General features: G+C 41.2%; 1 protein-coding gene across 3 annotated transcripts; it reads left to right on the plus strand.

Moving 5' to 3' along the window:
- The first annotated feature begins 10,959 nt into the window (after nt 1-10,959).
- On the plus strand, nt 10,960-12,327 carry LOC115634062 (splicing factor U2AF 50 kDa subunit). 3 transcript variants are annotated; one of them, XM_030531607.1, is made up of 2 exons: nt 10,960-11,110; nt 11,165-12,327. In XM_030531607.1, the coding sequence occupies exons 1-2, from the start codon at nt 10,977-10,979 to the stop codon at nt 12,306-12,308; spliced, it is 1,278 nt and encodes a 425-aa protein (XP_030387467.1). In that variant the 5' UTR covers nt 10,960-10,976; the 3' UTR covers nt 12,309-12,327. The 3 variants fall into 3 exon arrangements, with proteins under 3 accessions (XP_030387467.1, XP_030387468.1, XP_030387466.1); XM_030531608.1 differs by having other exon boundaries at nt 10,960-11,097; nt 11,161-12,327; XM_030531606.1 differs by having other exon boundaries at nt 10,960-12,327.
- The last annotated feature ends 668 nt before the right edge of the window (nt 12,328-12,995 follow it).

Below are 12,995 nucleotides of genomic sequence, written 5' to 3' on the forward strand. Positions count from 1 at the left end.
GGCCACCAAATCTAATAGTATCCACAAAAAAAGAACTTGATTGAGGCTTAACTACTTGAAAGTCTTCATTAATATCCAGCAATAAAGGGCATAACCAGTTTTTATCAATTTTCAAAAAAAAAGGAAAGAACCTGCCCTTTAAAGGTATTATTTCCAATACCTCAAACGCTATAAAATTGTTTTCATTTTAAAAATTGTTTCAAGAGCTGATACGATTATTTTTGCTTGTGCTTAGTAGATAAAAAAAAGTGAGAAAGATATAATAAAAGATTAAACATGAAAGTAAGACTGTATAGTTTAGTTACAAACAAACATCCCTTTCGAATAACTCGTTTAAGAAGTGTACATTATATTATTATAAGAATGAACGGCGGAATTATTTCCTACTAGCGGGCAGGAGGTCTTCCTAAGTACCATGTGAACCATGTGGGAACCACGGTCGTTCATCTTAATGTAATTGAATTTTTTTACAAAATACTTTCCTCTTCCTCTTCAGATTGTAAGCCCCGTATTGCAATCAATTTTATCTGCTGCATAATGAATGCTTTAGATCCTTCACAGTCCTTTAGTGTAATAAGCGTAAGGATGGATGCTTTAGATCCTTTACAGTCCTTTAGTGTACTAAATGTAAAATAATATATGCCAATACCAATAAATAGTCTGTTATAATTATTAGAGATCTCAAAGGAAATGCTCTTTAAAAATATATTTGAATGCACATTTGTATTAGTTATTTAGATATAATTCTAATTTCCAACATTGCACATCGGACATGTGCATCCACAATGGTGAGGTCCTTCCGTTCCATTAGAGAGAAGATTAAGCACGCGGTGCGTCAGACTAGGTTCCTAATGAGCTCTAATCCCTGTGAGTGGCGATTCGAATAACAGACATACTCGCATGTGGGTGTGTCCTGAACCGGATTTCGTTGTCGCCAATGCAATTTAGTTTCGGCGCTGGCACAGCACCCTAGAGATATGATCGAATGGCCCGAACTGGCTGTGAGGTTTTGTGTCTAATTTGAGGGCCGCTCGATCTGCCGCTGGGCTGCTCGTTTGGTTCTCTCGGCACATTCAGACTGTCACATGTAAAATCTAAACAAAAGATTAGCAGCACTTTTCAAAAGCGAACGTAGCGCGTTGCACAATGGAGATGGCATGGACTGCAGCAGCAACAACAACAGCAACAACAACAGCAACAACAACAACAATAATGCCTGAGGCTACCATGTGTATGCGTTTAATGGTAACACAGCGCACAATAGTTCCATGACTGCTGACCGTTGGTTGGCCCTGGCAAAAACAATTGTCAACAGACGTGGAAACGTGACCAACGAATTTTACGCACAATTTCACTTTATGTGGCGGTGGCAGAGGCAGAGGCAGCGGCAGAGGCAGCGGCAGAGGCAACAACGACTGCTCTGCCACACGCGACCGGCAACAAAACTACATCGACGACCGACCATTGAATGCATTCGTAGTGATCCTAGAGTAGCAATCGAAATCTGTCCGTCCGCTGTGTCCGTCGCGACAGTTCGTGCCACATTTATTGTTTAGTGGTTTTTGTTCACTCTTTGCTGCTTTGTTGCGTTTCTGCGTTTTTGCGAATGATTCTCGCTGTGGCTGCTTCCTCCATATGTCGGCCAGACCGGAAAACTTACAGACGGGGGCAGTGGAGGACAGTCATCGGGAAATCCAATTAGGCATCGCATGTGTGGCGTTTGGCGCTAGGAAATCGTCATTGTTTAGTGGACGCTGACGCTTTCTTTTCAATAAACTATAATGGTCGCTCGGTAGGGAAGTGCATAATACGAGTGCCCGTCTGCGATTACCCATAGTTGATAAACATATGAATCACGCACACTTAGTTTGATTTATTCCAATGTGGAATTCTAATAATAAAAAATGATTGTACCACGGCGTCAGACAGACGACAAGCCAAGCGAACACCAAGTTGTGGATGCCTCATGCTTTTGGCCAAACAAAGATACATTGTTGTTGTTAATGTGCTAGGACTTCCGTAAGGGCATCGGCCATCCGCCATCCACCATCGGACATTGGCCATTGGGCGCTATTCGGCGCTTCTTCGTTGCCACATAATTGTAATGGCTTAGTGGCTCATAAATATAACTCATTTTGTTGCACACACACACAGACACACACACACAAAGGCGACGAGGCGATCAGGCGATGGTGCGAACGTGTTTGGACGAGTTGTGTTAACGTTTACGGATTTGCAAGGCTCGCAAATTGAAAACGAGAAATGTGCTTTAGTCAATAGAAATACGAGTGTGGTGTGGCTTTTGTGTGGGGTCATTGTATTTTGAAGGGTATTGACACTCTACAATCAGCCAAGTGTGCACATAATTACAAGTATAGGTTTAGTTCGCATTTGTGTTTTAGCGCAGGCGAACCAAACAGGGAGCATTTATATGTGATTTTTTAGTTTAAGCTTCCAGTTCATAGTTTCTCATAGTTGGGTGTACTTATATGTATATTTAATAGGGGACTGTAATTATTGTTAGTTGCAAAATAATTATAATTTTCTCATTTTATTCATTCTCTTACATTATAATTTTATTACCACTATTTGTGAGCATAACAATAAAGCTAATAAAATAATGATTATTCTTTAAGTTTTATTTTTTTTTAATCAAAAAAAATCGTAAATTGACATTTTATTTGAAAATATGTTGGTAGCGATGTTATATAAATATATAGATACATACATAAATGTTGTCCTTAAAAATAAAACTTAAAGAATAATCATATTTTTTGACTTTTATTTTGTTGCTCAAAAATAATGATTATTGCTTGAGTTGTAAATTATAACTCAAAGTTAATCAAAATTAATTAAAATTAGTTGTGAAAGAATGAATAAAAACGAACATTTTAATATCATGGTGAATATGCATAGATAATCCTAAAAGAAGGATACCAGTATAATCCGCGTTTTCGCTTAAAAAAACAATTATTTTCATCATTATACTCAAATATATTGAATTCGGATAATTCCAAGTTCATATACCTTTTTTATTTTGAAATAATTTTTAGAAATTAATCCATAAATAGAAATTTATATTAGCTACTGAGGCTGAACTCATTTGAAGTTTAGAATTCAAATCAATGTAATGGATCGCAAACATTCAAGAATATTCCAAAGAACATTCTCTGTCCATCTATCTGTTGTTAACTTGTTGTATTTTGATAAAAAAAAACATAAATAAATAAGGTGCTTAACACACGTAACTCAAGATCAGGAGAGCGATCGAGCCGGCTTCCGCAATTAAATGACATGTTTGCAGCAACTCTCAGTATTTGACGATACACAGTTTTCAGCCACAACATAATTGAATACCAGTTTTCGAATTTCGTTCCATTAATGTCGGAATAGCAAGAAGTCCGCTTATCCATTGCAAATCCGCGACTTTCTCTCGGCCCAGACTCACAATTCACTTAAGCAACGTGTATTGTTAATGGACATGTTGACAACTTGTTAACACAATAATTTATACGTAACTTTAAAAGTTAGAGGCGAGTGTAAAAATGCGAATCTATTGCATATTTAATGACTTGTCGGTTGATGTTTCTACGAAATGCGCATGGAGGACCCGACCCGCCTCAGGCTGAATGCTCCAAACGTGTGGAGACTGCGTGTGTTCGGCCCCACCGAGCACAGAGCACAGAGCACATAGGAGCACTAGGAAATGAGCAATGCGAGGGGCCGCGAGGCGTTTTATAAAAAATTAACATTAACAGCAACTTAGTCGCTGGCATCGTACAGCGAATCCAAGCCAACGATGGCAACGATGATGAAGCCTCCGCTGGACGCAGTTTTTGTCATTTGTCAACGTCGCCAGTTTCAAGATTTTTGAGCTTCATAGTCGTATTTTCTCTCTCGGCTCACCGAAAATAAAAAATGATAAACGCATTCGCTTATGATGTGTAGAGTTCCATAAATCATGTTGAAGTTGCTCGCGTGTCTGTTGTTGTTGTTCCTTTCGTTCCTGCTGTTGCTGCTACTGCTGTGGTTGCAAATGTACAGCGTAAGGTTTTAGAAGAGATCACGAGGTCCCTCGGAGCGAGGTCGCCACGCGACAGCGCTTAGACAAACAAGTGTCACTTTGGTTGCAGCGAGATGATGGAAAACTGCCGGCGAGTTGTTGGATTTATGCCAGACTTGCGACTGACCAGACGGACAGGCTTGAATAGTCGAGGGCTTCAAGTTGAAATGTGCCTGCCTGACGTTGAAGAAGAGCTTCGCCTGCAACTCTGGCCATTTGGGTGAGCAGTGCCTGAAAAGGTCACAGAAAGTAGCAACAATCTAGGGGGGACATACGCGTATGTATATATAATCATTAATCAGCTTATTTACTGCAACCACTTTGCTGGCCACATAAAACTTCCCAGTTGTTATCCCCCCTCACCCTGTCATAGTCCCAGACTGCCATCAATACATATGTCTGATTAGATGCTCAAATAAAATTTAGTTTTTATGCGCAAATCGATAGCTAAAACTTCAAAGACAGCCCATTTCTAATAATGTGTTTTCCATGTCACAAATGCACGGCCCCTGAGGGGGCGTCAAAGCTCAAAGCCACAATGGTTTCCCCCCATATCAATTGTTGGTCGAATTATCGTGACTGCACCCCAAGTGGCGGGATCGGGAAGGCAGCACTTATGAAATTGAATGTAAACAGAAGAACAACCCCATCGCCAGACAAAGCTCCAGCCGACACTCGTCCATCCCCCCAGTTGAATGACATATCGGCGCCAAGCAGGCAATTAACATGCAATTGTCATAAATTTTCCCACTGCACAGATTATTAAACATTCATAAAATAAATTACAAGGCAAAGCGCATAAATTCTGAATTGATTTGAACGCATTGGTTATTGGCAAGTCGAAGGGGCACGGGGTCCAACAGTCAGAACAACCAGCTGGGGTGCCTGGAATGTACGTACTCGTGCAAGGGCAGCCAACCAGCCAAGAATGTTTTATTGAATTATAACGATTTTGCGCATAATGGCCAAAGAAAAACATAAATTGCGTGGCGGAGACGGAAAGACGGGGTCAGGAATGGGGACGGGGACGGGGTGCAAGCAACAATGCATAAAAATCAATTTCAGTTGTGCGTTCAAGGGTTAAGTTTGTGTAAGCTTTTCTTCGAAGTTCGAATGGGGGAGAGCAGCCTCGACTCGACACTCGACCGGGGTAAACAAAGCAAATAAATAAATGCCCCTTACGGGGGACAATTGGAGGAAGTGCGAGTTCTAGGGTTACTTGGAATTGCATTTCGAGTTGCTTTGTGGGTTCATTAGAGTCGAGTGTTGCAGCGATTTTTCATCGATGCAGCGATAAAGAAGCACTGACTGGGGAGCGCTCTAAAATGAACTTTCTAAGTCGCCAACCAATGTACTACATAAACTTCTTCTTCTTACACACTCAAACTATCAAGTGCAGCTGTTCTAGAATCCGGTAATTGTGATTGAGGACTGCAGTTTAAGACTACTGCGTCCTTCTATAAATTTAATAATGGCAATACTTATACATCCGAATAGAGTAGGGTGCAACCGAGATGAACCTCCATTTAATTTCACAAAGCGATGCGATTTAGATTTGTCTCCTCTAGCTGGTCTAAAACGCCAAAAGTTAGGGCAACCAATTGTCTAATATTTAGTAACAGTCTATCAATATGGAAAACATCTTGGCGAGTTTAGAACTTTAGTGGCGAAAGTATGACTCGAAGAAAGAAGTTGCTCTGCTTAGTAATATTACTATGAATCGAGATTAAATTTAAAAATTTAATTTCCAATATTCACAATGTGGATTCAAGAAAATTAGCCCCTAATGAATGGGTCCTGCAGGATCGCTTGGACAGAACTAACTTGATTTTGAAGACAAATCAGAAATGAGGGTTTGAGTTCGATTTTGGAAAGGTGGAAGAAAATTATTTTTAGCTGATGTATGAATGGCATTTAGAAACTTGTTCTATATAAGTAATTTAGTTTTAACTTGATGTAGAGCATAAAAGATGAATGACAAGTAATGCAGACTAACGTGGCTCTTTGGGTTCTTCTAGTGTATGCAGAGAACATTTGCCCTGCAATATTTGCCTCTATGTTTGAAATAAAAGAGTAAAAGTAAAAAAGACAAAGGTACGCTAATCCAGAAGAATCCAGAACCGTGAAGGTGGATGATTTAATAGGACTCGGCAAAAGATTGCGTAGAGAAACAAACGCGTTTGCATTTCTGAATTCTTCGCAGCTTACAAAAATATGACGTACACCCAAAAATTAACACCAAGGGATATGAAACGGATACCAGGGAGCAGTCAAAAGCAAAGAGCTCGCAGCTACATAGACATCAGTGCATATTATTAGATTACAGCTAACAGCATTTGAATGCATTTCGGGAAGTGGGGCCGGGTGGCAGAGGCGACCCGAAGGATCTGCCTCGCCAAAGGACTGAGACGATGATGCTAAGCAGATAATTTTGTCGGCTGCGCGGCGAAGCGCTGGAAATATCATTAAGAATTCCTTTCAACGGAACGCGTCGGGCTGACGAAACAGAATCCCTTTAGTTTTAATTTGCACAGCGACAAAAAAAAAAATCCCTAAAAAATGGAACGTTTCTACAGAGAGTGGGTGGGGATGGGTGAGGGGGAGGGGGTGGGGGAGGGGGGTACGTGCGGGGCATTGATGAAGGCAAAGGCTGCAAAATGCAAAACTGCAACGCGCGTGCTTCAACAAGAACAACGAGAGCAACAAAAACAACGACAAGGACGCCTCAAAAAGAGTAACAGACAAAATATTTTATGACATTGCTGACAATTTATGATGCAAATTCTTCAAAAAAACAGAAAACAGGAGTGGAGAGAAAAGGAGAGAAAATCGGGAAGCGCATCAAAAAGAGCTGAGAGTGGGTGTGGGGGCCATATACTATACAGAATTGTAACGACAAATTGTCGAGAAATTGCATAAAAATATAAAAATAAATTGTTTTGCTGAAATCTGTAATCTGAAGTAGTTGCGGATGCACTCCAGATATTTATGAGCAACAAAAACGAAAGCAGAACGTGCGAAAAGGACCAAAATGTCAGCCGAATTGTTGTTGATTCATCACAAAATAAATTGAAATACTCTTGTTGACATTTTACAGGCAGCGCCAGCGCCAGCAACATCAACAATTCCAGTATATAAATATCCATAGTTGTGCCCATAGTTACATACTCGTATGTGCTGTTTGTTCTGCTGATTTATTTAATTTACTAAAACTAACAACATGAAATATTTGATAATAAAATCACGTTCACACGCTTACGGCCGCAAATCAATTGAAATGCGCACAGACATACAAAGGCGGGCCAAACAACTACAACTACAACAACAACAACAACCATCCCATATAGTATCGAGCAACCGTTCAATCAGATGAGTTCATTAAAAACTTTTTTCGGCCATCAAAAATAAAGCCCAATTTCGTGGAATGAATGACCGCAACGCATTCAACTAGCGACAAATGTGCCTTCCCGATGTCCAATTCTCGGTGACGTTATGCCCCTTCTTTGCCCTCCGATCTATGTAGTTGAGTTACTCGTTCAGGTCCCAAAGCCATATCCATATCCCCTGCTATTTTGTTGTCCGTGTGTGGTCAAACATTCTGCAGCTAAATGTATTTTTCATTTGAAAAATATAGTAATAGCCAGAATAAAAAGGCCGCAATATTTATGAACATCACCGAAAAAATATAAAAATATTTGCAATTTCAACAGCATTCGCATTTGTAATCAATTGTCAGGCAAACCGCAACGATTAAAGCCACGATGGACCAACAGGGTGGCCAGAAAACAAAAATAAACTAGTGTTGTCTATGGACTAGGAGAGAGACGGACAGAAAGACGAACGGACGAACAGAATGAAAAGCAGGCGAACATATCTAGATTAGATTAGACATTACAAAAAGCGGGTAAATACTATAAAACGAAAAAATTCAAATCTAACTAATAAGTGACGGCATATTAACAGATTTTTAATTTATTTGTTCATCAGGTTAAGAGTAATATGCTTAGGCGCAACTTGTATTCACCCATCAATATCCTTCGAAGTATAAATAGGTATAAGGAAAGCAAAGTAATTGAGGACTAATACTAATGACTAACTAATAACCAATAAATAAATAAATGATTATCTGATTAAAGTATTCTAAAGACTGTTAATACGTCTGACAAAAAAAATACATAAGCTTGTTAAATTTATTTGAGCATATATTTCGGACTCCGTTTTAACCCATCAGATGATCAAAACAAATGGAGCACAGCTTTCAATTTAATGAAGATTTACAAAATCAATAGATGTCGCAGAAAACTAAATAAAAGACTGTTGCCTTGTCATTTCAAAACCTCCGAAATACTAAGCATACACGTTTTATTCAAAGACGCTGCACCATTTAAATAAACAAGAGATGATTCTTCTTTTTTTTTTTTGGCCCAAAAGCAGTTTCGTCAATATATACTTAGCATCCCTAACTGATATTTTGCGCATACATTTGTGTTTAAATTTATTAAAATTCTTCGCTCGTTTAAAGTAAATAAATTGTTATTAATACGATAATTTGGTGCCTGGCGCGCTGAAAACCATAATTATGTCATTTATCAAGAAATTAAGTCGAAACTATGCTTCAAGTCTTCGAGCCTAAGCCATGGGCCATCGAATATGTTTGCTAGAAATATGCTTACGTGAATACAAAATTTGTCTGCGGGTGCAGGCTCCGAGACAGTTCGAGCTTATAATCATGATAATCATAATTTTTGTTAATGTCTCTAATCAATTATAATTAATTGGCAACGCAGGCCCGGGGCGCATGAATAGGAAATGGAGCTTTGATGCTGCCACTCGCCGGAGTAGCGTGTGTGATGGACAAATGAAGGCCTCATTGTGTCGAAGTCGATGGCGGATGCGAGAGCGAGAGCGAGGGCGAGGGCAGGGGCAAGGGCGCACTGTGTGGTCCGCTCGAGGAGCTGGACGCAGAACCAGCGGGCAGGCCAGGCACTGAAAGCGTCGAGCGACATTCCATGGAAACGACTCAATTCTCGATGCTTAAAAAATGTGCGTCAATTAATGTTTCAAGGCGACACAATAAAACTGTCAGTTGACAGTCGGGAGAGCGGTTGAGAGCGCGAGGGAGAGAAGTGAGTTCCTCTTCGTTCATGCCTCGATTTTGTAGCGTTTCAACAACTTGGTCATAAATAAAATAGCTATGTATATCGACCCCATATCCACGTACCTAGTGCATTCGAAAAACTCAAACTGTGTGATAATTAATGTCAGCGGGCCGGATGAACTGGGACCCGAAGGCGTCTAAGGGTATGGGATCTTAATCACCAACTGTGCGCGATCGCCGCCACAGCCACACACCTGGGGGATCCACTTCAACTTGCCAGCCAGCCACGGTTGCGCTTAATGCGATGAAGCGATAGGCCAGGATAATGGTTTCGATTGCAACCGTTTAATGATTATTTGATGAACAGTTTTCGAGGCGCTGGCGATCCCAGCGATAAAGAGATTTATCCCAATTCCAATCCCAATGTCGCAATAACTCAATGCGAGCCCAGCACTGACAGACAATAATGTGAAATAAAATATGTGTATGTATATCGGCGGTGAACAGAAAACAATTATAAATTGTTTTGTTTTACTCTTTTATTATCGACGCTCAGAACTGCCAAACGCAATTAATTCAAACATTTAAATTCAGGCAACGCGCTTCCAGTCTCTGACGAGCCCCAAACGTGTTGTCTGCACTTTTTTCATTTCCTATTCTGAATTGAAGTTCTGCATAGAGCTCTGTTTATCAATATACACAAATATTCCAAAAAATGATGACGGCGATAAATAATTGTGCGAACACATCACATTCAATAACAAATTCAAAACAGAGAATTCCATTTCAGCTGCCAGCATATAATGCTGGAAAAAATTGAAACCAATTGATTATTCAACTTATTGGTTAGTAGTATTGTTTGCTGTTTTCAACAATTTCAATTTCCACAATTTAATTTTCAATATGCATTATAGGTGATACAAAATCGCTTCAACAACAATAATAATTAACATTTAAGTTACACTTCGAAAAAATTCTCTTTCTCATTTTATATCGATTTGGTTTTAATGAATATGGATTAAAAACATTGCATTTCTAATTAAAAAAGTGTTTGCAACTTATAGTACATAAGGGCTTTGAATTTTATAAAGCTATCGATATTTCGCCCAGTCGATCGAAATGTAGAAGGGCTGCTTACCAGATATATCGTGATATATGATATATGAATGATAAAATAAGTAACTTTTGTATTACTGAATAGATAGTTCATAGATAAATATATTGCATTGTATCTGGAAAAAATCAAACTTTTTCCATTCGAATTCAATACTAAAAATCGCCTGCAAATATTTTCACAAGTCTGGAGTGAGGTGCACATTTCCCTGCAGGGGATATACATACATACATATGTACATACAAGTATTTTGTTTTCTAGTTGGTGAATTGCTCTACAAATTAATTCCAAATAGGCTTCAGAAAACAATACTGGAGATTTCATTAAATATATGTACATATATGTATGGGGTAAAATCTTTAATAAAATTAAATAATTGTATCATTGCTATTATAAGAATTTTAGAGTCAGACAGGAAAATGATTTGCTTACAAATTTTACAAATTTGGCTTTAAAGGTGAATTCGTTTTGTTGTAGATATTAAGAAGAAATGTCGAAGCTACTAATTAGGTGTTGTATAGCTTGTTACAGATTTCGTTTTGGAAGATTTTAACATCCATTACAGTAGGCCTTGGTTTGATTCCGTAGGTGTCATTTGGAGGGAACATTTTTTCCGCAATTTATGTGCGAATCTTTGTTGACTTTATATGACTTGATAACATTTGGAAGTAAATATAGAAAAAAAAAAAAACCCCAATGAAATGGGTCGACGTGGCAATAATAGACGTTTCCGGCCCCCACACAAAAACAGGACCCGTTCGCGCTCCCGTTCCAGGGCCCGTACACGTACACGCTCCCGCTCCCGTTCCTGTTCGCCGCATCGTTTCATCAGCTCGTCCTCGAGGTCCCACTGCTACTCATTTAACAAACGACCGCAGCTGGGAGTGAGACGTCGCTGCGGACGCACCTTGTGGGATGTGGCACCCCCTGGCTATGATCATCTGACGCCGTTGCAGTACAAGGCTATGCAGGCGAGCGGCCAGATATCTTCTCGCATTGTTCCCGACGCTCCACCGACAGCGGATACGGCAGCCATTGCCACCGTGACCCGACAGGCCCGTCGCCTTTACGTGGGCAACATACCCTTTGGGGTCACCGAGCAGGAGATGATAGCGTTCTTTAACCAACAGATCTTAGCGCTGGGTTTGGGCCACGAGGGCAATGGCGGCTCTGTGCTGACATGCCAGACAAATCTGGAAAAGAACTTTGCGTTTCTCGAGTTCCGGTCCATGGAGGAGGCCACGCTTGCCATGAGCTTCGACGGCATTCAGTTTCGTGGTCAAATCCTGAAGATACGTCGTCCGCACGATTACCACCCAGTGGCTAGTGTGTCAAATGTGGCCACCACCACCGTTCCCACGCCGGTGGATCCAAACGGCATATCCACAGTAGTGCCGGATTCGCCGCACAAGATCTACGTCGGTGGCCTGCCCACCTGCCTGAACGAGCAGCAAATCAAGGAGCTGCTGCTGTCGTTTGGGCAACTTCGGGGCTTCAACTTGGTCAAGGACAGCATCACGGGCATGAGCAAAGGTTTTGGATTCTTCGAGTATGTGGACCCAAATATCACGGAGCAGGCCATAGTCGGTCTGAACGGCATGCAGTTGGGGGATCGCAAGCTGGTCGTGCAACGCTCCATTGCGGGAGGACGCAACGGCCAGACGGGCCAGGTGCCTGTGCTGCAGGTGCCTGGCTTCCCAGCTGTCATCACATCAGGTACTCCCACGGAAGTGCTCTGCTTACTGAACATGGTGCTGCCCGAGGAGCTGCTGGACGATGAGGAATACGAGGACATACGCACCGACATCAAGCAGGAGTGCACCAAGTACGGAAAAGTGCGCAGCTTGAAGATACCCAGGCCGAACGGCAATGCAGACGCTGATCGTGGATGTGGCAAAGTGTTTGTGCAGTTCGAGACCGTCGAGGACTGCCAGAAGTCGCTGACGGCATTGAGCGGACGCAAGTTCAGCGGCCGCATTGTGGTCACATCCTTCTACTCTCTCCAGAAATATCAACGCGATGAGTTTCACTAATAAAATACAAGGTCCCCCACTTGTCCCGCTTATCTATTTGGCCACATCAGATCGGAGAAACCGCCACTCCTTGGCTTGTTAATAAGCTCAGCTCGGCAACCTCATCGACTCGACGTTGTCATATCAGCTGCTTAATGCTTAACAAAGCGTTCCACTTTATCTTCAGAGGCATGCAAAAAAGCAAGAAAAGAAAGCAACATTCACTGCCTGTTTTGTTGATTCAATTAGGAGACCAAGTCTTAACCTGGCTGGCTGCGGAATCCTTAAAGCCCTGCCTGCTTTGTTCTGGCTTCGCGCGTACTTTTTTGTCATGTGCGGAGACTTAATTAAATTTTTAAACTTTACGCTTTATCGCAGGCATTTCTCACATATTCACACCTACTGTCTGGTCCCAGGACGCATAAAAAGCCAGCTCATTACGCTCTTCTTTTTACGTGTTGTCTGCTTTTATCAAAAGTAAATTAATTTCCAGCGAAAAGCCAAGAAGCAGCAGCCAAAAGTCTCTGCTCTCTGCCTCTTATCGCTCAGGCAGGTCTGCATTTTCTCAGCTGCCATGGCTGGCTGGCTGGCTGGCTGGCTGGCTGACAGGCTGGCTGGCCAAGTTCTTATCTTTATGGTCGGCGCGTATTTTGGTCATTTACTTGACAGCCGATCATCAATAATGAAAATGAAACCGAGCTTGGCTTC

The sequence above is a fragment of the Scaptodrosophila lebanonensis genome, unplaced genomic scaffold, assembly GCF_003285725.1.
Source record: "Scaptodrosophila lebanonensis strain 11010-0011.00,11010-0021.00 unplaced genomic scaffold, SlebRS2 tig00000001-arrow-pilon, whole genome shotgun sequence".
Classification (NCBI taxonomy): Eukaryota; Metazoa; Arthropoda; class Insecta; order Diptera; family Drosophilidae; genus Scaptodrosophila; species Scaptodrosophila lebanonensis.

Excerpts from the sequence above, each read along its gene's own strand:
- LOC115634062 (XM_030531606.1), top strand. The coding sequence starts at position 10,977 with ATGGGTCGACGTGGCAATAATAGACGTTTCCGGCCCCCACACAAAAAC.